Source organism: Colletotrichum aenigma (assembly GCF_013390185.1).
Source record: "Colletotrichum aenigma strain Cg56 chromosome Unknown KSG_Cg56_contig05, whole genome shotgun sequence".
NCBI classification, from domain to species: Eukaryota; Fungi; Ascomycota; class Sordariomycetes; order Glomerellales; family Glomerellaceae; genus Colletotrichum; species Colletotrichum aenigma.
Genome location: NW_023500911.1, coordinates 4625937 through 4653357, shown reverse-complemented (window position 1 = coordinate 4653357; position 27421 = coordinate 4625937). Strand labels below are relative to the sequence as shown.

The window sequence follows — 27421 nt, the reverse complement described above, 5'->3', positions numbered from 1 at the left end:
CGGCATTATCTCATGCATGGATCGTCGATATAGCGGACTTTTTTTTCCTTCAGTCCATGTATATTGTGCTGCTATTCGATGCAATTTGACTGGTGTTTCATATTTGCGGTAGTATCGAGTACAACTCAGCGACTACGGTGCATATGTCTGGTACCGAAATCCGCTTGATAATCATCGGAAGGGCTCCGTACGGAGGGTATCAGAGCCCGATGAACCCCACATCAGATGGCATTGATCTGACGTAAAAAGACCATGAGCCGTGGCATTGAAGTAAAGTTCAGATCACAACCGTTGGTGGCTACCTTATCTGGACGTTCATTGTGCAATATCTTCCTACCAAAGTCTGGCCGCCTTCGAGAATTCCAACCCTGCGATGTTGTCATACTTAGAGAATGGAGCTGGGAACATCTCCTTGGCAATGATGGCACCAGTTGTCACAGTTGGTTCCGTGAGCTCCTCTACTGCAGTCAAGAAGATGACCGACCACTGACAACGATTCCCAGCTCCTAACCTACCTTCTCGGCTACGCCATCTACCAACTTTTCTTCAGCCCTCTGCGCAAGTTTCCGGGTCCCAAGCTATGGGCAGTCTCCTACATCCCTTACGTACGCCTCTACATCTCCGGCAACGGCCATCGAAAGATCTTGAAGCTCCACCAAAAGTACGGCCCTATCGTCCGAGTCGGCCCAACCCACATATCCGTCAACCACCCCGACGGCATGCAGGATGTGCGCGGCCACCGCAAGACGGGCGAGAACCCCAAAGACCTGCTCAACTCCATCCCCAATCGCGACAACATCATCGGCTCCAACCGCGCAGACCACCAGCGCTTCCGCCGGGCCCTCGCCCACGGGTTCTCAGCTCAGACCATGCTGGCCCAGCAGCCCATCATCAAGCAATACGTCGACAAGCTATTTGAGAAACTCCGCGAAGCATCCCAGGGTGGATCGCGCCCCGTCGACGTGGAGAGATGGTTCAATTTCACAACGTTCGATGTCATTGGTGACTTAGCGTTTGGCGAGCCGTTTGGGTGCCTTGAGGATGAAACGTATCACCCTTGGGTCGATATCATCTTCAAGAGTATCAAGAACATCGCTTTCCTAACTAGCAGCAGACGACTTTCCTGGGTGGGCCCCTTGCTTATGATGACCATCCCCCGCAGCCTGGTTACCAAGTTTGCAGAGAACAAAGAGCTGTCTAGAGAGAAGCTGCGGAAGAGGCTGGATCTTGGGACCAGTCGTCCTGATTTCATCGATGCCATGATTAGAAAGTCTGAATCGGCCGGTGCTGTGAGTCTGAGACGCATAATCGGTTGGTATGGAAACCTGGTACTGATCATTTACAGACGATAAGTTTCGAGGAGCTCACCTCGAATGCGTTCGTTCTGATTGTCGCTGGCTCTGAGACGACAGCCACATTGCTGTCCGCCGCAACATTCTTCCTGGCAACCAACTCTGTCGCTTTGGCGAAGCTCAACGATGAGGTCAGGTCAGCATTCGAAAGCGAGAACCAGATTGACATGCTTAGCGTCCAAAATCTGACGTACATGTCGGCGGTGCTGGATGAGAGTATGAGGTTGTATCCTCCCGTTCCCAGTTCCGGCCCGCGTATGGCTGGAGAAGGGGGCGACGACATTCTGGGCGAGTTCGTTCCGGGGGGGGTAAGACAGATTTCTGCTAGAATCTTCATTGAAAGCGAGATAACGTAGAAGCTGACTTGTGTTTTTACCTTAGACAACTATCGACGTGTGGCAATGGGCCGTCTACCACAGCCCCGATCATTTCGCCAGAGCGGAGGAATTCATCCCTGAACGGTGGCTGGACGACCCGAGGTTCGCCAACGATGCGAAGAAAGCTCTGCAGCCTTTCTCGACGGGCCCTCGGAACTGTATTGGAAAGAAGTATGTTGTTTCTTTGCGGCTGAACTTCCTTGCCATATCAGTACAACGTTTGCTAACACGATTCCCGTTTTTAGTCTTGCCAACGCAGAGATGCGACTGATCTTGGCTAGGTTGATTTGGAACTTTGACATCCGTGCCACGGAAGATATCCAAAAGTGGTACGATGAGAGCGAGGTCTACATTTTATGGCAGAAGGGGCCTGTGAATGTGTACTTGGCACCCAGGGCTTGATGGTGAACCAGGACTCGTCCTATCGTGTTGGATGCTGGATCAAAATGAAAATCCATCGCGAAGTCATAAGCCTCGCGGTCATTTATAATCACTGTTCTGAAGCACCATCAAAATCATTTACATGAAGTGTCCTCCATCCATTCCTTCTTCCAAATCCAGAACCACCCGGGCAAGCCCCACGGTGATGGATTCATCGTTCCAGCAATACCTAGTGGAGTGAACCAACCACGATAATTGCACTCAACGCCCCGGGGGCTGGTCTTCTTCAGTACGATACTCTGCAATGCCATATCAACTTCACCGTGAAGAGCAAACAGACCAGATGGCTCTTTGCAATCATCGGCAATGACCTCGATCGTACCATCAGCGGACTCCTTTTTTGCCCCAAACTTGAACCGTATGTTCTCAATCGGCCCAGTTTCGAGAAACGTCGCTTGGTTGCGCGCCGTGTCCCAGGTGAAGTACCCATACCACTCTCCGTCCTCCATCGCTTGTGCCAGGTGGCGGACGTAACTTCGGTTCCACCGGTCCCAGGACCCAGTCGATGAAAACGCCGTGAGCCGTCGCTCGGCCTGCTCAGGCGACAGCGGGTCCGGCAGTGGCACAATCGCACCTCCCGCTTCATCATGCACCAACGCTAGCGGGAGCTTTCGCGGAAATGGCAGATACTCGCTCGCCGGCCTTGCCGAGAAACTACTTCGCAACAGATGTGCAAGCAGAACCTGCACTATCAACGCGGCCGTCTGTCTTCCTTCCCACGACGTCTTGAAGCGGTGGAAGGCGGTGTGCGTGTCGTCCCAGGTTGCCATCTTGGAGAGGTGGTAGGCCATGATGCCCAGATTGTTCAGGACCTGCGTCTGTAGTAGACCCAGCGCGAGGACAAAAGCTTGCTGGCGCACGAGCCTGTTGATCTGGGGCAAGACGTGGATATACGAGGCCCAGTTGTGCGGGTCTGTGAGGGTGATGAGGAGGCCTGTCGTCGCTGCGGCGACGCCTAGGTCAATAGAAGGGATATCTTCACTCTCATTTTAGCGAGGGCGTCAGAAGGGGATGTGTGAGAGCTTACACCCGAGGACGGCGAAAGTGGAGAATGTGCCGATCAAAGCTTGGGTCTTCCGGAGGAGTTCGGAGCTGGGAAGCTTGACGCTGCCGGCAGATTGCCAAGACACTGCTCGGTAGGGGAGCATGAGTTCATCGAGTTCGTCTGAGAGGTTTGGGAGGGTTGAGGGGACGGCGGCGAGGTGGGACCAGATAGTTCTTGCATCGGATTCGGGACGGCTGATCAAGGCGCTGTTGACAATATGCGCCAGCGTGTACTTGTCGGAGATTGATTTGGCTTCGGGATCGGGTGCCTGGCAAGTCTGTAAGATGAGGCAACTGTGTTTGTACTAATTGGTTCTTACATGGTGGCAGAACTGAGCTTGAAAGACAAAGGGATTGCTGCATGACATGCGTATGGCGCGGGATACGCAGGTGAGGGCATGGACGTCGGCGACATCACAGTACGACGCGATGCGGTGAATGAGTTCGGTCGGAAGATTCTCCAGAGATATTGCCAGCTTACCATCTAGCGTCAGCGTCTCCATGTTGAGCTCGTTGAAGTTCATGTTCGGTACCCCAAGTGCTGGTATACCGCTGAGTCTTTGGTGTTTCAGATGGGTGATGCCTAGAGAAATAATACGCCATGACCTCTTTGAGGGGCGAGTCAGCTTTTGAACATGTGCACTGGCGCCAATGAGGGGTCGTCAGCGGCATGGCCTCAGACTAGGCTGCAATAAGCAGATATTCATGAAGGCTTATTCCAATATTGATAACGCCCATTACATGATATGAGCAATTGTCGTATTAATATGTAAGTCTAATGCAATTACAATTCATCATAAGAGTCGTCGCAGGCCGTAAAAGAATGAAGGCCGATTCACATCGGCGACGACTATGCCACTTCAGAGCCGACATAGCTCCTTTACTAGTCACACCTAACGACCAGCCGATTGAGTAGAACCGATTTACTGAGCCTTCTTCGCCTTGGCGATTCTGGCCTCGCGCCTGCGCTGGTGGGCTTCGGCACCAGCCTCCGTGTCCATGATATAATCCCACCACCTGAAGCTCGACGCATAGTTTCCGATAAAACTCTCGTGGTGCACATCGTGGTGCTCGGCTCCGGCCCAGAAGGGAAGGAAGTGTCTCAGGGACCAGGGAAAATCGTATCCGGAGTGCGAGTCGATGGCCTGGAACAGGCGCAGCACGATCCAGAGGTACATCGTGAACAGGTGCAGGTCCTTGGTGATGAACACCCAGAGGATGGGGGACCCGACGGTGCCGAGGCCGAGGAACATGACCTCGATCGGGGAGGCGTATTCAGCAGTCATGCCGAAGGGCGCGGAGTAGTAGTGGTGCATCTTATGTACGGCCTTGTACAGGGGCGGCCAGTGGGCGCCGCGATGCATCCAGTAGTGCCAGGTATCTTCGAGGACGAAGAAGATCGCGATCTGGTAGGCCATCTTCCACGCGGGCGGGAAGGGCACGCCATAGTCGAGGCCGCACCAGGTTGCGATGGGGTGGAAGAGCCAGATTTGGGGGAGTTCGACGGTGAAGTGGCTGAAGAGGACGAGGGCGCCGCATTCGAATTGCTCCTTCCATGTGGGGATTTTTTGCTGTGGGTTTGATGTGTTAGTCGCCAGGTCCTTCAAAGCCCGGGTCGGTCTCCGGTGTTTGTGGTGATGAGGATCCTCCTCCTCCGTGGAGCATGGATGGAGCATACCTGTTGAATCTTCCATCTACGGAAATAGGGGATCGCGTCGATTATGATCCACGGCAGACTGCGACCAAAGTAAACAACCTCGTGCATGACGAAGGTCATGATGCCCGTGGCGAGGATGTCGTTCTGCATCCACAGGTACCAGGCTGCCCAAAGGCGCTCGAAGGTGTTGAGCTGGACATTGTACCTGTTGACGTCGTCGAGGACGCCGAGGTAGCTCTGGTGAGAGGCGGTCTGGTTGGGAAACACGACAGTGGCGTTCCTGTAGGAGTTGTGTGTAAGCTCGATGCGACTCTTTCGATTCGGCGCGACTTCTGGTGACCTACCAAGTTACTGAGGTCGCCATGGTATCGGACGCAACCCCTGCTGCAAAGGAATGACAGGAAAACACAAAACGCAGATGCGAAACGCAACTTTGATTTCGAGATGCGAACAACTCCGATGGCAGAGGGGGCGAAAGAAGTATATGAATCAACGCGCCGCAGTGGAGAAGCTGCTTACATCTGTTGGCGGGCTTTGGAACATGTCTCCTTTTTCTCGAAGAAAGCGGCGTGTGTGGTAGGGGTGTGCAGACGCCGATGGCACGATAAAAATTCATCGGCATCCGCTCTGGTGTGGTACGACAACTTGCATGTTTTCCAACGAATCCAGGCCCTCAGGGGACCCCCAAACCGAATACGAATGACATTTGGACTTTGACACTTCCATTGGTTGAGAGGCACAATCGATCAGATTGGCGAATCTGGAGACGGGAATTGATCAAATTTGTGTGTTTTTCCCATCAAACTTGAAAGGTTCGCAGCTGAAGAGCAGGCGATTGAGACCCATTTTTGAGAACGCCTTCACCCCGGGCGACCCACTTCCCGGTGGTGTGTTTGTGGTGTGATTTTCCTCGCCGCCTGTTTGGCTCCGAGATTACCGGCTTTAAGGGGAAGCTGGACCTGCGCATGTTTGACTGTTGGGTGTCTGTGCTGGTGAATATTCGGTGAGTGCATGTCTTGTTCATGATGAGTGGTGACGAGCTGGAAGACTACATCATGAGGGTTATGATGTTTTCGTCCAATTGACAGCAGCCATGTTGTGGATTTTGGTTCAGTGATCCCAGCCACAATCTGTGATCACTGTGAATCACTCTGTGAAGGTGATGGACCTGTCCAGCTGAAGCCCAGCGTCAGCCCCACTCCATGATGTGATTGTGCGTCGGCATCGGGTGCCAATCATCCGGGGAACACCTCCACTTCGGCCGGTGTGTCTTGATCCTCTCGGAAGCAGACCGGGTCTGCGAAGCGGAAGACGCGTTCTCCGACTGAGGGTCACGCCCCATACGGCGAGAGACGCGCGGGGATCACGTTATGCTCTCCCGGTCGTGTCCAGGGCGGGCAGAAGTGGAACCTGTCGGCGGCCTTGATGGGTAATCAGCCGGAGATGGGTGCGTCAGTCTGGACTTGCGGTGTGGAGTTGATTCAATTGAGAAGGATCAGTTTCTGGCTGAGATCTTCAATGAGAAGCCAAGGGCTGATCTATTTGACTTCCCAACTATCCCGTCGGCTTCCGCATAACGCCCGAAAGATTTATCCACCTTCTGGTCCAGTTTTACCCCCAAATCCAAGCATCTACTCTGGATTACTCCGTTGGTTGTCAAGAATTGCGGTGTGCTCCTCAGATTTATGCCGATTACATAAGGATATTCATTATTCCTACTCCACCAAAGGCGTACGAGCGTCTCGTACAGCCCGACGGGATACACTTGTAAGAAAGTATGATTGATTAATTGGCCCCATGACAACAACCAATCAACTCCGATTACTAGCACAATTGCTCGGGGACTTACTGATCATTTCCCCAACTTCTATCTATAAAAGTTCAAGTTCATCCGAGTGTCAGCCCAAATCCCAATATCCTCAACGCAACTCTAACTACGCTTTTGTTATCTCTAAACGACAATCCATTTCAAGTTCGCCAGGTGCGCGGAAAACGACTCAACTCTCACACTGTCCCAACGACAATTCTAACACTACACAGAATGAAGTTCCTGCTCTTTGCTATGTTCACCGCGCTGGTCAGCGCCAACCCGGCTCTCAAGACTTACGCGAGAGACTCCGCCGAACTTCATCATCTGGAAATCCGACAAAACTGCGCTTACTCCATTTGCCAAGGCGGATGTGGAACGTGCTACCAAAACACCAATGTTTGCTGTCCCCGCGACATCAACCAATCCTGCTTCCAGTTTTCTTGCTAAGAGGGCAACACGCCAAAGCTGCGGGAAGAGACGGTGGGGAAATGATGTGATAGTAGAAGTCGGTTTTGTGCAAGTGTTGCTAGCTTTGGTTCAATCAACGTTGTACGAGCCTACCCCGTAGATTAGACCTCAGCAACAAATTTCAACAAGGGCATATTGACATCTCTCGCAAATACCCCTCGGCAGAATTGTTGACGTCACAGTATCACTTCTTGGTTTGGACATTCTGGCCGCCTAATTCCAGCGAGGAAAATTGGAACAGATTCGCCAGACCCTCGGAAAACCCGATGGCAAAGTCACTGCAACTGAAAATGGTTAGCTGATTGATGACAGTCGAAGGATCTTATTCTGAAATCTGTGTCTTGTCTGCTAGGGTGCTGCCAAAAAGAGTTTGATGACTGTTTACAGTAAAGGATTTCTAGGTGGACCCGACACCTTGGCCACGGGCGTACTTTAGCGATGCTCTCAGCAACCACTAGCGAGTGGACCAACTCAGGCAGGTCAAAGCCATCCCTCAGATAGTCTTTCTAGGTTGAACCTTGACATAAAAATTCTTGGGCTTCACAAAGAAAACATTACAGGTTTCCCAAGATCCGCCAGGCGCGGCAGCCGTGCCCTCGAGCTTGAAATCGAAATCGCGAACAATCCTGGGGATAAGCTTCGAAATTTCGAGGACGGAAATATTCTTGCCCAAGCAGGTCCGTGACCCCAAGCCAAACTGCCATAAGTTTGAGTCAGCAATCGATGCGCCAGCATAGTCACGGCATTCGTCCTTCTCACCGGCGTCCAATTTCTGTTCATGACGGAAAGTTTGGCCTCGTCATTGACCAACCAACGATCCGGTCGGAAGCGGTCAGCGTCATCTCCAAACAAGCTCCTATCACGGTGCTGGACCCAGCTGTTGATGCCGACGACCGACTGTGAGAAGACAGCTACTGTTAGCTACCGAACAGCGACTGACTCGGGATGGTAAACATGACTCTTACCCCTTCGGGAAAGAACCTTCCCTCAATCGTGGCGCCACCTTCAGGCACGACTCGTTCTAGTGGTATTCCAACGGCCGGATGAACGCGTAAAGCCTCTTTAATAACCGCTTGGAGGTACGGCATTTGCTGGCTTTCCTTGAATGTAGGTGCTTCCGAAAGCTCACCACGGCTCGTGAACTCGTCAATTTCCTGACGTAGCTTCCCCATACTGTCTTGGCTTTTCAGCAAGTTGTAAAGGATAGCTGATAGGCTGAGGCCTGTGGTATCGGACCCCGCAAACATGTTGGCTGCACAGCCCGCGAGGACATAGTCGTTGGTAAACTTGGGATCGCTGGAATGCTTAGCCATGAATTTGGTGAGGAAACTTTCTTTGGCAGCCACCCCATCTTCTTGGCCCTGTACATCAACAACCAATTTCGGGGATGCTCGTTCGTCGTCAATTATCTTCTGGGTGAATTTCGGCACAAACAGGGCCGTACCATCGCCAAAGAAACGGTCGAAAGCACTTAAGATCGACATTGCATACTTATGCCAGGAGGGGAAAATGCCAACCACGCTAGAGTATATTAGGGTCATGTTGATATTCTCCATCACGTTGGAGACATCTTCTCCCTGATCCAGAAACCCGAGACGTCTCCCGTAAGTCATCATGGCGATAGCATCAAATGCAAAGCACTGAAACCAGTGACCGAAGTCAGCTGAGATTCCTGCTCTCGAAAACTCGCCCAGTCGCTGGCAGAAGAGAGCCCCGCATTCGTCCAAGTAAGGCTCGTAATGGACGAGGGAAGTCATCGAGTAAGGGCTAGAATAGAACCGCCTGGAATCGGCGTGGCGCTTGATATCTTGCTCCGCAAAGATGTTCACCAGCCTATTGTCAGGTGTCGATGCGGAATACCAGTCTGACTTGCGGAACTGCGTCGCGTGGCCGTAGATTGTTTTTGACGACTCCGCGTTGTTGATGCTATACCGATTTGGACCATAACGGACAATGGAGCCTGGGGAAAGGATGGTTAGTGAGTTTTGGAGTGTAGAGACAGATTGGTTCTACCGTATTGTTCATGCAGCTTTATGTTGACCTTTTCAAAGCTGCCCTGCCTGACATGATAAAGGTACCAGAGGTCGGTCACGCGTGCCAGGAATGGCCCAGGCACTGATCGGAGAGGACTTCTTATCCAGTTCACCAAGGCAACGGTGAACTGGACAAGAAATGCGAAGGTCCCAATGGCCAATAATAGTTGTACATTCATCTCAAGGAAAAACTTTATATGGGAAACAGAACGTAAAGGTGGGTGCTGTATAATAAGACAGCAGAAGGGGTTGGAAGAATGATTTCTGTACTGGGAGAGAAACCTGATGCGGAAACAGGGCAGAAGGACACGTTATATAATTTAATGAGGATGACAAAGCATTTTCTAGTAGTACGTTCGTTCAGGCGAGTCATAAACGGCATTCAGATACCGGTATGGGGATTAACTAGAGGATCGTCAAGTACGAAGCGTGGCCCGGGCAATTCGGAATTGGCAAATGTCCGACACCACATCAACACCCAAAGTTGCAAGCCGTATGTCCGCCCCATTGGGCGGCTAGAGAAGGACGATGCATAGGACCGCTGAATTGCCTTGAATGCTGCTTGAATTGCGTCTATCGTGTACTATCGTGCTTGCGCAAGCTTACTTTGAAAAACAGCGTCAGGGTGGCCGAGAACACATCCAATGCTCGAGACCAAAAACACGGATAAGCGACCGACCACGATCTGAGAAATAGTAATGACAGCTTCATTGAAGCAGGTAGTGAGATCAAGTATCACTTTTTCAGTCGACCCTTGACCGTTCTCGTCGAAGTCAATACTAATTCCCCCGGGCATAGGCCCGGATTGCAAGTTCCATGCAAACTCTCATCGACAAGGCCTTTTCATTGGATTTCCCCCCAGTCCTCCGTACTTCCGCTATTTTTGCGTCTCGGCTACCCACCTACTTGACTTGGGAATAAACTACCGAACCCGCCTTGGCCAGCAAGGCCAAGTTTCTCCCGGCAATGCCGCCCCCGGCTTCCCCGCAGCACCAGGTGACGGGGCCGCCCGGGCCCTGACGTAGGATCTGGCCCGCAAACTTGTCATCCCGGCACAACGCGTTATGACACCCGCTTCCAAGTTCCAACTACTAAAGAGCAACTACCTTATCAGCCATGCGTCGACTCTGCTCCACCAGGGTAGCAATAGTTGTGCTACCTGGCTTAAAGAACGTGGCGTCACGCATTTCGCACTCGATGTTCTGTATCTTGCCCTCCGACCATTGGTATAAAGCTCACACAACAAAATGAGCCATCTCACCCTTTTGAAACGACTTGCCGCCGACGGCGTCAGGCGGAGCGTCCTGTTTTGCCTCAAATAATGCATCCATGACGACAAACGATCTGTCCCCCTGCAGTTTGATCGTTCGGATACTCAAGGTTTTTGTGAAAAGGGTATGCGTGCGGCGTAAGTGTTCCAGGAAGTTAATCCGCCCGCTGACAAATTGCTTGTCCGGAAGTAGAATCGACACGTCTTCGTGGTAGTAGGACCCGACCTTGTCGTACTCAGCGTCACTGTATGCCTTTAGATATATCTTGAATGAGTCCAAGTTGTTTGCAGCCATCGTGAGCGCTCTTCTATGTGGTTCTCTCAGTCGAGACTGTGCTTTTTCAGGAACTGCCGTCTGTGGATCGTGTTGGCGAAAATTTTCAATAACCCGCTCTCCTCCGCATCAGGCAATGGCTGTGCAGGAGCTTGGGACAGATTTATACCTTGGGTCGAACTTCTTACAGATGTTACAGTGAGCTCGTCCATTTGGAACTACGAAAGACGCTCGGCTGTGGGATCTAAATAGCCCGCCCGGCACCGCAGCACCTTCTCCTCTGACCCCACATCTCCCCGAGGCCGTCTGTTGGCCGTCTCCCAACCCCCCCCCCCCGAAGCCGTTTGTCGGCCTTCTCCACGCCTCCCCGAGGCCGTCTGCCCACGCTTATCGCACCACTTCCGCCGTCATCCTTCAGTATACCACTAGCAAATGTGGTTAAATCACACGACCTTTTACTCGACATTGTGGAGTAATTAAGCAGACCTGCGATTCGCACTTACTTGTTGGAACAAAGTCATAGCAGTGCTCATTAGGTCAGACGCAGAGGACTAGTGGGCTTTGTACTTAAACACATAAACAACGATGCTAAGCATATTTCTGGAAGTCCGTCGCAAGTTAAATGTACCGTATAGATCCACAGCCATCATGACCACCAAGACGATCGGAAATGCAGTCGGGAAACAAGCAATAAATCCTTTAATGAGCCCAAACAAGAGTTTGTTGTAAGATGCACCTGGCTTCTTGTTCTCCAAAGGCTTCATTGTACATCGCCGCAAAGTCTCTCTCTTTTCCGTCCCCTCTGACTTGAATTCGGATACATCTTCGGTCTCGTTCATGATCGCTCTCATCCAATCCTACAGCTGATACAGACGGACGATTTGCTCTTACATGTTCTCGGGCGCAGCAATAACAAGGTTGTCAAAAATGTGCCGAGTCTAGTGGTTGCAGCTGGCAGTTGGGTGTTGCTCCTGCTACAAGCAAGCGCCCTGGCCTTCATAAGACAAGCCTTGAAACCCGTCAACCAGGAAAGCGGACATATGATCCAGGCTAGTTCATCATGACTCTTAACCCCATCATCAGGAAGAAGACCATAACCAATCGATTGATTAGTGGGCACTTTTAGCGACTTGTCTGTTGTTCTACCCCTTCTACATCCTTTCCACGAGGTTATTAGGGAGAAGCCGAAATCCCGTGTGAGACCCCTTGTTGAGTATGTGGCGCATTGGATGTTGGGAATTCCCTAAGGAGCGTTGTAGCACGCTCAAAAATTTAGTTCTGCCCCTAAATGGTTTTATGTATTCAAGAAAGTCCTGATCGGGGCAGGTGACTGGGGCTGGTTTGGGCTTAATGCGTGAAGTCAACTCTACAACTTAACATCAACTAGATACTTATGTCGAGGGCGGATTTAGCCAACGAGTGGGAAGTCCCTCATCAAAGAGACGATAGACTGGAATATGATCGAGCTTGATTGGAGCATAAGTCTTAGTGTAACGCTGAAGTCATTAGCTTAGCTAACCTTTCCATAACTAACAACTAATAGTTAGTAATTATTAATTAATAAGTAATACTTAATACTTAATAACTAATAACTAATAACTATATAATAATTATTACTTCATAGTTAGTAGCTAATACTTAACAGCTAATTATAAGTATTTAATAGCTAAAAGCTAACATTTAATACTTGATAACTTATAACTAATAGTTAAGAATTAATAATTAAAGATACAAATAATAATAAATAGTACTTAATACTTGATACTTAATAACTAGTAACTAATAATTAATAACTAGTAGCTAACGTAAATGATAAGCAAGCCGAACAGACAAGCAAGCTGAACACCCAACCGCAACCACATTATAAATATAATCATCAAATAACCACAAAAACTATAAATCAATTAAAACTACTCAGAAACCTCTTCATTAGACGTTTCTTCAACAAATTGACATGTTCGCGCATTATGACCGGTGTTCCCACAGACGCCACACCGCCGTTAGCCTGTCTCAGTCCTCTGTTGGTGACCACTACTCCGGCGCGTTTCCTCCTTAATCTGGGCTGTCGCCTCTCTCTGTGATTAAAGGTCCTCTGCCTCAGCTATAGTAAGACTTCCGCCTTATTTGAGATAGGTTTTCTTAGCCCTCTGGCGTCAGCTAAGCAGGTTATTCTCCTCTTATAGGATCTGGACCTCTAACCTTAATAAGGCAATCTGATGTATAAATCCTCGCGCTCCCTTTGATAAATGCTTAACAGCTTTAATAATTGAAGTTAGTGAGCTATTCTGATGGCGGGAGATCCTCCTTTTGATAAGTTCAGACTGAGAAGATGCTTCTATTAGGTTGTTTAGCGTCTGAGAAGTCCAGCAGGAGGTGTTATTAGGAGCAACCCTAGAGGTGTTAGAGTGTGTAACTTAACATCAAGCTTTGAAATCACACTTTCAGCACTCAGAGGGATAAGGCCAGCCCCTCTAAAACCTCCCTATATGTTTTTCTCTATAAGAGCCTGTGCGAAGGCCTTATGAAACGCAGGGAAGAAGTCTTCCTTTATAATATATATATTACCCCAGCGTATCTTATCCTTAATTTATTGACCATAAGCCTTCTTCAGTAGCCTAAAACATCTAATATCTAAGGGCTGAAGTAGGTGAGAGGAATAGGCTGGCATATAGAGTGTGATGATATTGTTTTCCTTGCAATATATCTCAAAATCAGCAGCATAGTGACTTTTATGCCTATTAACAATAAGGAGGCGATAATTGCTAGTTGCACGCAGCTTTATATGCTGATTAAAGTGCTAGAGCTAATCTAGGCCTCTTTTATTTATTATCTATCTATTTTCAGACGTTATAATAACCTAGTCGCATAGTAGATTGGTTTCAGTATACTAGGTGGAGAGGTGATATTAGCCTGCAATAATAATATATAGCAGAACGCTATAGCCTGACGAACTGATAGCCTGAATAATTATAACCTATTCATAATTACTAGGCTGCATCAGTTTCATATTTAAACACCTTTCAGCACTTATAACGACTATTCCAGATATAATCTAGCCTATTATAAACCTAGTCTTATTAAAGTTATAGATATCAGAGTCTATAATGCTATATTTTGCGATTATGTTCGCCATAAGGCGAAACCATATATTTATTCTATCTAGATCTTCGCATTAGGCCCTCTTATAGTCATACTTGCGAAAAAAGCGCATCTAGAGCTATAGTTGTCGCTTAATAAAGTTCGAAGCCTAGCGCTTCCCAACTGGGGGCGTATCGCAGTCAGCAAGCAGTCGATTAGCTATATCTTTAACACCACCAATCTGAGGAGGAAACGATTAGGAATCCAGGTTGAGAATATACTTAACAAGCTTTTCTTCTTTGAGTGTAATTAATTTCTGCGAGTTAGGCGTAGTGTCGCGTCGTGATAATCTTCCCTTCAATCGATCGTATAACGTTATAACTAGGACTAAGTAGATCTAGGCAGCCTCTCAGATACTGAGACTTAGTGTGTTTTTGATAGCTTAGACTGCTAGGACCACTTAAGCTTCTTTTTGTGTTGATGCTATTATTATTATGGGATTAACATGTGGTAGAAGTAAGAAGATGCTGTGGTTGCAGTTGGGTGTTCGGCTTGCTTGTCTGTTCGGCTTGCTTATCATTTACGTTAGCATTTTAATATTCTTCTTTAAAATTAAATCTTTTATAAAAACTTTTATATTATTTAATTACTATTTATTCAAAATAGAAAATCCTTAAAGCATGTTATAAGTATTTTATTTGAAAATAATAAAATACTTAAAGATATATATATGTAAAATAAAAATCCCCTATATATGTAATATTTCATTATTCAATTTATTTAAAAAAATATTTAGTAATTCTAATTACTAGTTAATAATAAATCAAATCTATTTCTACTCAGAAATTTGAATATTACTCCAAATCTATAATTAATAATCTAAAATAAGTTAAAACGTTTAAAGAAATTATAAGCTCTTTTGATAATCTAAATTACTAAATAGTATATTTATATAAACCTTTTAGTTAATAATTATTTTAAATTTTACTATAATTTATTTTATTTTAAATACTTAGGTTAAATAATTTAAATTATTATAGAAAACTATAAAATTAGCTTATTAGTTTTTTTATAGAAATCGTAATGTTTTTAATAAAATATAATAAATTATAAATAAATTTCTTTCTCTAAAGGTTTATAAATAGCTAAATGTTTAACTTTAATTATTAAATAAAAACTGTTTATTTAGATTTTATGATAATATTAGTTTTAATATAATAAAACTTAAATCTCTATAATATTAGGTTTAACTAAATAATATAAACTAAAAATAGAAGATATTTATATTGTTTTATAGCCAAAATAACTTTTAAATTTAGAAATATTTTATATAAAAGCTAATTAACTAGAGTATATTTAACCTAACAAGTAAAAATAATATATATTAATATATAAGCCCTATTCTTTATAATATATACCTTAGGGAGTAATCTAAGCCTAGCTCTAACGTTAAAAAATAGAACAATAATAATAATAATAAAAATCTAACTAGTAGAGAGAACGATATACTTAGAATCAATTTGGTCCACATCTCCTCCGACTTTGCGTCCGGTTCTCCCCTAAACACGCTCTGGTATATGAAAAGCTTCTTGGCCGTTCTCTCGGGCGGCATCCATGCCGGCAGGCTGGAACTTGACTGTGACCGTAGGACCAAGCCCAGAGCAGCCACGAAAGCAATTTGGACAGTACAAGAAGCACAACCGCGACTCGAGTTAGTATGAAAGGACTGTGCTTCGGCCGGAACGTCGTCTGCTCCACGGCTTCTGAGGACTCCAGCAGGTTGTGCTTTCTCCTCGTCCATAGAGGACGTCTCTATTGAAGATCGCGAACCTTCCTCGTTGTCCATTTTGGTTTACCACAGGTATCAGAGAAATAGAGGGATGGATACAATCGATGTCATCGGTAATAGAACAAAACATATCTGATTCTTTTGCTAGCACAACAAGGAGAGCGACAAGTATTAGGGGCTGGCGCCAGCGCTGACCGACGGAACTGGCCCATGCGGAATTATTGAAGCTAGGTGTTGTTCGAATCAGTCCACAGTCCAGGATCTCCTTGGCAACAAGGCTGTCAGCCAGCTCCGAGAACATCAGACGACATTCTGATTCAGGATGAGCTGCGGAGGAAAAGCATACTCAACTCTCGAACAAATGGGAGCTTCGCTAGGCGCGGGCGCCAAACTCTCTCAGAAAGTTGGTTAGTCGAAAGTTTGGCGCAACTCCAGATTGACTCGGCTGCGTTGATGGCTTCGCCTTTGCTACCCAGTTCAGGCTCCGGCATTTCATCCGTCCTGTGAAACTGCCCTTTACTGTCTACTCTGCATCAAGAACACCGCAAGATATTGCTCTCCAGTGGGAAAAGACGCATTATCGTCTCTAGCTAGCTATCAAGGCTCACCAGAGTTACTGGAATTCGCCAAGATGGAGAAACTTGCAATTCTCAAATGCTTCACCAAATCACAGTATACACCTCTACCAACTCAAGATCAACCAGAGGTCGACCTTGGTAGCCCATTCAAAGATGAGGAGCAACAGCTACCGTCCAGTCGGCCGCCTATCCGGCCATCTCGACGTTTGAGGAAGAGGCGACCCAGCGAACACCCAGAGCCACCCAGCTCCAAGTCACTTTTCCTCCCAAACGTAAGAGTTATAGCTTGGCTGGCCCTCGGCATCATTTGCACCTTCATCATCGTCTTCATCTTCATGCCATCACCAACCAAGCCCCACGAATACCCCTCCAAAGACACCCACCACATCAATCACCCCCACAAGAAACCACACCACGACGGGGCCCATGATCGGCCGAAGCATATCCCCCATGAGCCCGAGTGCGGCCGCACCCCCGCCGAAGCTCGCCAGCGGGGATGTATCTTTGAGCAGCAGCTGGGCGCCTGGGTACCGACGAACTGTGCCTGGAGCGAGATCGTGGATCAATTCCATGATATCACGGGGGATATATACCTCGAGTGGGAGTGGTTCACCGATACCGATCTCACGCAAAAGGTGCCGCCGAGCGAGGTGCCGCAATTACAGAGAGGGAACTTCTCCGCCATCTACACGACGTACCCGCGGGCACATGATCTACACTGTCTGTACTGCTGGCGCAAGGTTGAGTATGCCATCGAGCACGGGATCGGTTGGATGGATGCTAGGTGTCATCAGTTCTGGCATACGAAGCATTGTATCACGCTTGTTGCGCAGACGTTGACCGAACAGGCGGAGCAGCACAAGGCACTGACGTGCCCTTTGCTGTTCCATGACTGCGTGCCTCTCACGTCGACGAAAGAGTCGTGAGGGCTTCGACTTCAAACAAAGCCGGAGCTACAGGCGTTGTGGGCTTCTTGGTCTTACGGTCTGTTACTTTACTATCATCAAGATATAGACTTACAGGTACGCGTATCCTCGTATAACATGTGAATTGTGATCATGTCTTCAGCCGCCACCCTCTTTCAGTCAGCCCAAGCCTCCACGCAAGTTCAGACTTTATCTTGGCATCTTCAACCTCTCCAAGACTGTTGCGTCTGACCAGCTCGCTCTCTAGCGTACCCTTACTTTCCGTGTCAATGGCAACCAGAGTGGGCAGAGTCGAGCTCTTCACGACCCCGACGCCGGACAGTTGCGTTTGAACTATTGTAAACACGAGAACGGCTGCGGAAAGCCCGATTTGTGCGGATATGAACGCGATCCACGGCCATCGTACCTGGACGAACGTCTCAGCGGCGAGGACTTGGCCGGTCACATTTGTCGAATCTTGGGCAATCCTGTGATTCAGAACTGATGAGTATTCCGGATACACTGTCACCAACCCTCATTTTGGACTTACTTGTTCGACATTGAAGTCGCTATGTTGTCGGTGACATTCCTGATTGCCCTCTCCACGTGCATCGCATTCGATACGTTCGGTTGTATCTGGGACTGCAAAGCGGTTAAATATCGAGCTGGGGCGAGCCCTAAAGTACTGGCTCCTGACGCCAAGTCGATGTATGTTCCGTTGAGAGCGCTTACAAGGCTCTGGGTAATGACACCCGTTGGCCCCAAGGGAAATTTTGTCTCTCGGTCCAATGGATCTAGGAGGGCAGAGAGTGGGAATGGCCCCCGGCCGTCAGGCAAGGTGTAATTGCCTGTCTCGAAATCTGTCGTGGTTTGGATGAGTTTCCGCTCTTCGATATTCCCCGTGACTGACAGGTTAAAAGTCTTGACGCAGAAGTACATTTCGACTTCCGTCGCACCAAGCATGTCGATATCAGTTGTGCCCTTTCTCAAGGAGTAGATGAATGTCATGTTGTAGATGGACAACTCTGGGTTGTAAGAAGGTTCCGATAGCGCAGAGATTGTGTTTTCAACACCCGTCAAGCTGACGGGGCCAAAATGCGGCTGGGTCAGATTTGCACGAGGGCCATTCTTCAGTGACGCGAAGACTGGTACGGGTGCGGCAGTATTGACTCTCTGGGAGGTAATGTTCAAAGAGTCCGTTACATTCCAGTATCTGGTGCACACACTCAACGAGCTGTATGTCTGCCACTCGCAATCACTGGTTGGACAGCGAGCTTGGCTCAAAGGATACATCTTGGCGTAGTCGTAGCTGAGACCTTCGAAAAGGTGCTGGTCTGCAGACTGGCGATATATGACTGCACATCTCCTGTCAGTCATCGACCCCAAGCAAGGACTGGGGAAGACTATTAAGTCTCACTTACGGTTGTTATGAGTTCCTGCGCTATTGTAAAAGTAATACGTCGACCGCGATACTGTGGCTTGCGCGGGGCCGTTAATGGGTGCCAACCGGACAGGATAGGTCACAGCGGACTGGGTGAGCGTTGATGTGAGAATTGCAGACACCAGAACAAGGGCTGATATCAAGCTCGGGGACCTGGCTCTCTTATTAGATTGGCAAATCCGCTTGTCGTCGACATAGAAAACTCACCATCCCCTCGTCGTCTTCAACAGCAGCAAGCTGCCCCAGACCCCTCGGCTTGCCGCATCAAAGTCTTGAAAGTCCTTCAACATCCGTGGACGGCGGAACCAAACCCACTTCAACTGCGAGAGACTCTCAGAAACCGGAATTACGAATGCGGCTCGCGCGAGGGTGGCGAGAAAAGCGACGAGTGTGTTCAGCGTCAATCCCAACGTCCACTGGGGTAGCTGTTCATTGTCGAATACGTTCAAGACAACAACCAAGGCAACAACCGAGCCTATACTGACGAAGCACCAAATTATTTCGGCCAGCCATGCCAGAAGTGCCGAGCTCCATGCTGGCTTGGATGCGTAGAAGACGTTGGTCTGAGACTTGGACAGGCCAGTGTTGATGTTAGACTCATCAGAGTTCTTGACACTAGCATCGGATCCCAGAAGCTTTGAAGAACTGCGGAGGCTATTTCGCAGTTTGGGGCTGTCTTGCTCAGTGCCTGGTGTAGGCTCATCGATTTGACGGTGCGTTGGCAAGATAGGGTTTCCGACCGGTGTCAACGGGATGGCCGGCGCGTGAGACTGAGTGCGGCTTCCGGCCACATCGCCAATGCCAATGAGCGGTCTCGAGTCATCGCTGGTGTGTTCCAAAAAATGGCTCCGGGTGTACGAATCCGATCGCTGCTCAGTCCGAAGTGAGATGGGCGACGGAATCAGTGGTTCTCGCGGGGATGTCATCCCGAACGGATACCAGTTCAAAGCTTATTGACCAAAGTGAACTGGCCGAGTGAATCCCGGTGATTCAAGAGAAATGACTAGAGTGCTGGAATATCCGCCAACTTTGATAGCCGGGCCTCACATCTCATAATCGCAGTAATCTTTAAAGATGGACATCTCAAGGCAACAACATTTTAAAATTGGGGCAGCAAAGGGACACAGCCTTGCCAGCTCAGTGGCGTCTGTGAGACACCTCGTCTCGGTGCCCAATCAAGTGATATTTACAGGGTGGAAATCTCGGCTCCACGGCCAAAGGGCATCTTGATGAGCAGATCAGGATGCTTGGCTGCATCAAGCCCTGGCACGTTCTGCTCGATAATAGGCGGTCACTGCCGACTCACTGCCGTCTCAGCCATCACGGTCATAGATTAGAGTATGCAGCCAGAAGACCTCGAAATAGCTTGGAATGCCACAGTCGGCGGCCAGTGATGTGCAGCACGATGACGGACACAGGGCTTGGAAAGTTTAGAGTGATTGGTGATACGATACTCCAGACACTGTGCCAAGCATCAACTACCAAATGAAGCCGTGGAGACTGAGAACCCAAGTCCTTAACTCCAGTTTCATCCCCTGCGCAGCCTGGATTATTGATTCAGTTGACACTGAGAGCATGCTCAAGTCTACGGGAATTGGCGCGTTCCATTACTCGTCGTACGCGCCAACGCGCCAACGCACCAAAATCCTTGCCACGGACGCTTCCAGGGCTTGATAGCGCTAATTTGGCGCTGATTCGCCGCTGAGCCTGCCCCCAAGTCCAGCATTCTGTACAGTCTAAGTTAGAATCGCCAGGCCTAATTGCGTGGCTAAACACCTGAGATAGGCAGTCTGAACCATCAGCAATAGTGTGGCCAAAGTCGCTGCTTGCGAAAGAGTTCGTTGCATACGAGACCATCAAGGACATCGGGGCCGATGAAGTCGGCGACAGCCGCTCGATCGCTCCAAGAACGTCGTGTTGGGCTTGGATGCAAAGACTACGCGATCCGATTGCGCTTGCAGTGGTGTGCCAAAGCCTCATTATTATCGTCTTATGCACTCGACTCATCATTGGCAAGAAACCCGATGACCTGCAATGCGCTAGACAACTATCGCCCTATTGTGAGTCTTACAACGAGCAACAGACTTTTACATCCTAGAGGCCGCGATTGATGAGTTATCTTTAGCGCCATACATCGACTCTTTTGATATGGAGTTTGTTGAATACACAGAGCAGAATCACTTGATGCAGCCCTCACCATACCGTGGAAAACCAACGCGTGAGGTGGAGGAAGCCTGGACTCGTCTCTGGAGAGGTACGTGTGCAGGATTGACTCCATACCCCTTGCAGTTTGACACAGCTGACCGCATCAAGTCCCTCCGATTCGCTTCCCTGAAGACAAGTTGCCGGCCCTGAACAAAGCGCCACCGGAGAAGTATGAGCGTGTTCCCAAAGAATTGGGGGGAGACGTCAAGGGTTTTCTCAATGTCTTCCACCAGCTTCACTGCCTGGTAAGCAAGGCTCTCTTCGTCACCTCAAAACCAGCCAGACCTGATAATATACTCCAGAATCTCGTGCGTCAGTACACTTACCGCAACGACTACGACTACAGCAACGTTACCGCTTTTAGGGCCCCTGAAGAACTTGTTCGAGGACACATCGACCATTGCATAGAGACGATCAGAAAGTCTCTCATGTGCACTGCTGACGTCACGCCTGTGGTGTTTGAGAAGGATCCATCACGGCCTTCGGGGTCAAAGAGCGATTTCAATCTGTGGCGGAAATGCAGAAACTTTGATAGAATTCAGGACCGGACTATTATGAACAGAGGTGTTTAAGAACAAAACTTCAGACTTCCTGTTGAGGCTGATGTAATAGAAGTAGGATGTCTATACATTTGTTGTGTGCACTTCGACATCGCTTTCCTGACACTGGACTATTCATGTGCATTACACCCCCATCTTATCACTCAGTCAAACTCGTGCAAATTCTCCAACGTACTACAGCGCTCTGTATAAGATTGCGTCCCAGCCTCAATCGTTCGTCGTCATGTGTACCTACTCTTGAGTGAGACGGTTAGCAGGAAGACTCGTTTCATAACCGACGCGTCCATGAGCATGACCACTACTTACACTATTCAAGTCAGCTTTCGCCTAGTTTAAGAAAAAATTGCTCAACTTACAGCACTCTCCTGTTGTTTGGTGGTCAAGATTCCCTATCAATACAGGGTGAGCGACGCTGACGAGATTCCACACAACATTAGCCACCAACCTTGTCGAGGTGTGCGTCAACCGGCATTGATGCCGGCAAAACTACAGCCAGCATCCAAGAAAGCAAAAGACCTCGCATTAAGATGAGCATCTCGAACACCATTGAGGCTTCGCATGTGGCTATGTGAAGCTGTATTAACTTGAAAGGTCTTGAGATACAACGATGGCTAGGAAACAGTTAGTCTGAAGTGGGAAATTTGACCGATATTGTCCTACTCCTTCGAGAAACTCTACATGTACATTTGGCGCCGTGGCGCTGGTTCTGACATTGCAGACACTGACAATGCCAACCATCAGCAGAACCGCTAAGGGCAAGGTTCTACCATGTACGTATACACACACCATTTCGGAGTGCTTGTCTATGGACGAATGCGCTTGCCACAATCACAGAAGCATTGCCACCTTGTTTGATGCATCAACGCCGCGTGGCTTGGCCTTCAATTACGAGCTGCCGACCGTTTTGGATCGTTCGAGAGAGGCTTTCACACTGAGCTAGGTAATTGACTCTCTCTCATCATGAGCAACCTGTTATAATCACATACAAAGACGCACCAAAACATCTAATCGAACTAGAGGAGAAGTGGTTTGAGGCGAGCCCTGCATTCCTGGATGACGGGTTCGAGTATGTGCCTGAGCGGGAAGATGGGACGCCACGCACCAAGTGTGTTGGTGAACCAACGAAAGATATTGATCACAACTGGGAACAACTTCATTGGAGTAAGTAATCACTGCTGCAAAAGTTTCTGACTTCCGCGGTATAATCATCGTGCTTATTGACTCTATCGCTAGGCCAATTCTTTCTTCTTACTGAAGACGAAGCGAAAAAGGCGTGGGGGCCTGGTTATGAGAAGTACTAGGCTCCCAGAGAGGGCGGATATATCGCAGCGTAAGTTGTTGCCTATGACACGGAATTCCATGGCTTACGAATCTCTCTGAGCAGCTTAGAAGTTATGCATACTGTTCACTGTCTGGTGAGTGAAGTCAAGAGAGCGTCGTCATTGGAAACAACTGACGTGCGTCAGGATCACATCCGCCGGGCGTTTTACCCGGACATATATTCGAACAAAAACCCGATCCACGGCACCAAACACCGAGATCACTGCACTGAGCACCTCAGGCAAATCATACTGTGCAACTCGGACTTGACGCCAATTCCGTCCATCTTCTACATTGGAGTTGAAGATAACTACATAAACTCCGACAGGCCACACACTTGCCGAAACTTCCAGAAGATCAGGGGCTTTGTTTCCGACCGGTTCAATGGCAGTTCCCGGGTGGCGCCTCGTCCCGGCACGGTTTGGAGTGATGAGTGGATCAACACTGACAGGCCTCATTCATAAGCATATGTAAACATCCGAAGATTAGAAGGGGTATGCCGCGAAGGTGTTATCAGCGGCTCGGGGTTTTCAATAACGACACTGCGATGGACTTGCATAGTTTATGAATAAGTCAATGAAACTTTTGTCTGAAACGTCATCATATGTTACCGGCGTTGAGGTACCTTCCAACGGGGTCCTGGGAGCCATGGGTAAGGCGTGTTCCTGATGCTCATTCCTGACTCGGTCGAAGAAGCTTTCGGGAAGCTCTTGCCAAAACAAGGGATAGCTGAGTTCTAGACCGCGGAGAAGATCGAGCGAGCAAATGCTCCAAGCACAGGTTCTGTTGGGCGGTGTTGGAGTATGTTCATCCCATTGAGCTCCCATCACCTGTCTCTCCACCAGTTGCTTCGCAACGGCTTTTCAATGAACGATGGCCTCGAAGTTGTCTCAGATCTACAGCAATGGATGGAATTACGAGCTCATTTCAGATGATCATGATGCCTCTAGTGAGGACCTGAATGAGAGATCCAGCGGGTAGCCTTTGTTTTACTTCTGGAATATTTTAGCAAACGGAGCGCCTCCACAGATGTACCCACCAGTTTGCGATCTGGATCTTCTGGGCAGGCTCAATTGTGTTCACTGGAATACTGTCTATGTCAGCTATCCTGACTATTTCAAGCTGGTCTCGCGATCCCCAAGTCGCTTCTTGTCGCAATCCCGCCATACGGCGCGAGTGGCGCGCGCTCACGGCCGAAGAGAGGAAGGATTTCACTGACGCCGTAAACTGCCTGAGTCGAGAACCTGCGCGTTGGGGACCTAACGGAACGGTCTATGATGGCTTCTCTCTGCTGCATGAAAGAAGTGGATCGTTGTGTATGCACCTCTCTCTGCGTGTGTTCGCTATGTCTGACACTTGTACAAACTCCAGCTCATGGATCTGCTTCATTCTTGCCATGGCATAGGTACTTTCTTAAGGCGTGGGAGACTGGGTTGAAAGAACATTGTGATTTTAAAGGACAAGTACCGTAAGTTGATGAACAAGTCCTGTCCAGAACTCGTGCTGAACACACCAACGGCAGCTACTGGGACTGGACCATGGACTGGATGGATCTCGCCGCATCATCAATATGGAACAACGAGACAGGCTTCGGCGGCGAAAGAGTCCTCTTATAGATAGAGGAGGTCGTTACGTCACCGATTTTTTTTTTTTAACGCCTGTTATATCCCTCCTTACGTATAAGGCGTCTGCGCTAGCGATTATACAAACTACTTATATACATATAAATTCTAGCTATACTAGCTTAAATAGACTTCTAAAAAAGGAAAAAGAATAATAATAAACTAGAAACTCCTATAATCTAATACTATAAAATGAGCTTTATGGTCTTATTAGCTTTATTTAAAGTTCTAGAAAGTATAATTTAAAAGAATATAAATATATAAATTATATAGAAAGAAGTAAAAAGTTTATATCATAGTAGTATTATAATAGGTTTAATAAAATAAAGCTATTTACAGGATTTATTATAATATTATTATACATAGAGTAGTTTCTAAGTTATTTAAAACTATATAAAATGTTATATTTTTTTTGAAATATATATTAAATTAACTTTAAAATAAAGTTCCATGATATTAATATTCTTAGAATAATAATATCTACGTTTAATATTGATACTTTTTAAAATTAAAATACTAAGAATAAATACTATTTTTAAAAGAAAATAATACTAAATTAATATTAATACTTTTTAGGGTTAAAATATTAATTATTATTGTTAAGATCTTATAAGTTAAAAAATAATATAATATAACTCAACTAATAAGATTTTTAAAATATTTACTTTTAATAAGTATTTTACTAATAAAAATATACGAATTTAGTAAATATATATAAAGATTTAATACATAAATAGAGTAAAAAAAGTAAACTAATTTTACTAAATTTTATTGAAAGCTAATTTATATTATAAATAAATATTAATACAAAATAAAAAGAATAAATAAACGCTGTAAAATTAAGCTATTTTAGCTTTAATTTTATACCTATATATTTAGCTTTAATAGCTTAACATCTATATTTATTTACTTTTTAGTAGAATAATAAATATAAATAAGGTTTCTCTTTATTATATAAACAGTAAACTTAAACATTTTAATATTTAAAGCGTTTAAAATATATTATAAAATCCCTATAGCTATTTTATATAGCTACTAGCTAGTAAAGTTCTTTTCTTATTAGAGTTTTAAATTCTAAAATTAGTTTAAATTAAATGTTAAATTTAAACTTAATATAATATTTTAGCTAACCTTAAGCTTATTATTCCCTAATGTCACGGGCTAGAGCCCGGATTGATATCTCCGGCTTCGCCGGAGCAGTTACCGAGATCTGGCTCCGTTGGACCCACTATTCTGCCGCAGTACGCCGCCTAACCCAGCCTGCTTCACCGCTGTTAGGTGCCTACTCTTGTAAAGTCCTTTCTTCCTTCTTCAGCTTAGAATAGTCAATCGACGGCACCTCTACGTTGAACAAGCCTAGGGGCCAGCCCCTTACACCTAAAAGCTTTAAGCTATTATTTTTACAATTTCTATTTTGTATGAGCTATTATAAATAACTAAATATAACGTAAATAATAAGCGAGCCGAACAGACAAGCGAGCTGAACACCTAACTGCAACCACAGCATCTTCTTACTTCTACCACACGTTAATCCCACAATAATAATGGCATCAACACAAAAAGAAGCTTAAGTGGTCCTAGCAGTCCAAGCTATCAAAAACACACTAAGTCTCAGTATCTGAGAGGCTGCCTGGATCTACTCCGTCCCAGTTATAACGTTATACGATCGATTGAAGGGAAGATCATCATAATGTAACACCACGCCTAACTTGCGGAAATTAACTACGCTTAAAGAAGAAAAGCTTATTAAGTATATTCTCAACCTGGATTCCCAATCGTTTCCTCCTCAGATTGGTGGTGTTAAAGATATAGCTAATCGACTGCTTGCTGACTGCGATACGCCCCCAGTTGGGAAGCGCTAGGCTTCGAACTTTATTAAGCGACAACCACAGCTCTGGACGCGCTTTTTTCGCAAGTATGACTATAAGAGGGCCTAATGCGAAGATCCAGACGTAATAAACGTATGGTTTCATCTTATGGCGAACATAATTGCAAAATACAGCATTATGGACTCTGATATCTATAACTTTGATGAGACTGGGTTTATGATAGGCCAGATTGCATCTAGGATGGTTGTTATAAGTGCTGAAAGGCGTTCAAACATAAAAATAATGCAGCCTGGCAATTATAAATAGGTTACAGTTATTCAGGCTATCAGTTCGTCAGGCTATAGCGTTCCGCTATATATCATCATTACAGGCTAATATCACCTCTCCACCTGGTATACTGAAACCGATCTACTATGCAACTAGGTTATTATAACATCTGAAAACAGATAGATAACAAACAAAAGAGGCCTAGATTAGCTCCAGCATTTTGATCAGCATATAAAACTGCGTATAAGTAGCAGATATCGCCTCCTCATCGTTAATAGTCATAAAAGTCACTATGCAGCTGACTTTAAGATATATTGCAAGGAAAACGACATTATTACACTTTATATGCCAGCCTATTCCTCTCATTTACTTCAGCCCTTAGATGTTAGGTGTTTTAGGCTACTGAAGAAGGCTTACAGCTGAGAAATTGAGGAAAAGATGCAACAGGGTGATACCTATATCATAAAGGAGGACTTCTTCCCTGCGTTTTACAGAGTATTAACAAAAGCAATTACTGAAAAAAACATTCAGAGAGGATTCAGAGGGGCTAGGCTTATGCCTTTAAGTGCAGAGAGTGTGCTATCTAAGCTTGATGTGAAGTTACACACTCTAACGCCTCCAGGGTCTCTCCTAATAACACCCCCTACGTGGACTTCTCAGACGCTAAACAAACTAACAGAGGCGTCTTCTCAGTCTGAACTCATTAAGAATCAAATCTTACGCTATCAAAATAGCTCACTAACTTCAATTGTTAAGGCTGTTAAGTATTTATCAAAGGGGGCGTGTGGATTTATATATAAGATTGCCTTATTGAGGTCTGAGGTCCAGATACTTCAGGAAGAGAATAACCTACTTAGCCGACGTAGGAGGACTAAGAAAACACGTCTTAGATAAGGAGGAAGTCTTACTGTAGCTGAGGCAGAGGATATTCAGTCGCAGAGAGAGGCGACAACTCAGATGGAGGAGGAAACGCATTAGAGTAGTGGTCGTCAGCTAAGGACTGAGACGGGCTAACGGCGGTGTGGCGTCTGTGGGAACACCAGTTATAATGCGCGAACATATCAATTTGTTGAAGAAACGTCTAATGAAGAGGTTTCTGAG

The 27421-nt window shown here is 46.9% G+C and overlaps 7 protein-coding genes across 7 annotated transcripts; 3 read left to right on the top strand and 4 right to left on the bottom strand.

The window, feature by feature from the left end:
• Nucleotides 1-421: 421 nt before the first annotated feature.
• CGCA056_v008877 (Trichothecene C-15 hydroxylase) lies at nt 422-2131 on the top strand (the record flags this gene model as incomplete). The annotated part of the gene is made up of 5 exons (XM_037324124.1): nt 422-448; nt 504-1289; nt 1346-1660; nt 1734-1900; nt 1975-2131. The coding sequence occupies 5 exons, from the start codon at nt 422-424 to the stop codon at nt 2129-2131; spliced, it is 1452 nt and encodes a 483-aa protein (XP_037177563.1).
• A 113-nt stretch (nt 2132-2244) lies between these two features.
• Nucleotides 2245-3738, bottom strand: CGCA056_v008876 (uncharacterized protein; the record flags this gene model as incomplete). Its single annotated transcript, XM_037324123.1, has 3 exons — nt 2245-3146; nt 3198-3483; nt 3535-3738. The coding sequence occupies 3 exons, from the start codon at nt 3736-3738 to the stop codon at nt 2245-2247; spliced, it is 1392 nt and encodes a 463-aa protein (XP_037177562.1).
• A 399-nt stretch (nt 3739-4137) lies between these two features.
• Nucleotides 4138-5235, bottom strand: CGCA056_v008875 (Methylsterol monooxygenase; the record flags this gene model as incomplete). The annotated part of the gene is made up of 3 exons (XM_037324122.1): nt 4138-4785; nt 4893-5151; nt 5216-5235. The coding sequence occupies 3 exons, from the start codon at nt 5233-5235 to the stop codon at nt 4138-4140; spliced, it is 927 nt and encodes a 308-aa protein (XP_037177565.1).
• Nucleotides 5236-7642: 2407 nt separating this feature from the next.
• PDAT9-1 (Pisatin demethylase) lies at nt 7643-10747 on the bottom strand (the record flags this gene model as incomplete). Its single annotated transcript, XM_037324121.1, has 4 exons — nt 7643-7846; nt 7909-8046; nt 8115-9109; nt 10444-10747. 4 exons carry the CDS (start codon nt 10745-10747, stop codon nt 7643-7645), a joined length of 1641 nt encoding a protein of 546 aa, XP_037177564.1.
• A 5759-nt stretch (nt 10748-16506) lies between these two features.
• Nucleotides 16507-17097, top strand: CGCA056_v008873 (uncharacterized protein; the record flags this gene model as incomplete). The annotated part of the gene is made up of 1 exon (XM_037324120.1): nt 16507-17097. The coding sequence occupies one exon, from the start codon at nt 16507-16509 to the stop codon at nt 17095-17097; it is 591 nt and encodes a 196-aa protein (XP_037177567.1).
• Nucleotides 17098-17227: 130 nt separating this feature from the next.
• On the bottom strand, nt 17228-19443 carry CGCA056_v008872 (uncharacterized protein; the record flags this gene model as incomplete). The annotated part of the gene is made up of 4 exons (XM_037324119.1): nt 17228-17564; nt 17627-18431; nt 18498-18670; nt 18725-19443. 4 exons carry the CDS (start codon nt 19441-19443, stop codon nt 17228-17230), a joined length of 2034 nt encoding a protein of 677 aa, XP_037177566.1.
• Nucleotides 19444-23475: 4032 nt separating this feature from the next.
• On the top strand, nt 23476-24218 carry ustQ-11 (Tyrosinase ustQ; the record flags this gene model as incomplete). Its single annotated transcript, XM_037324118.1, has 2 exons — nt 23476-23579; nt 24125-24218. The coding sequence occupies 2 exons, from the start codon at nt 23476-23478 to the stop codon at nt 24216-24218; spliced, it is 198 nt and encodes a 65-aa protein (XP_037177999.1).
• Between the last annotated feature and the right edge of the window lie 3203 nt (nt 24219-27421).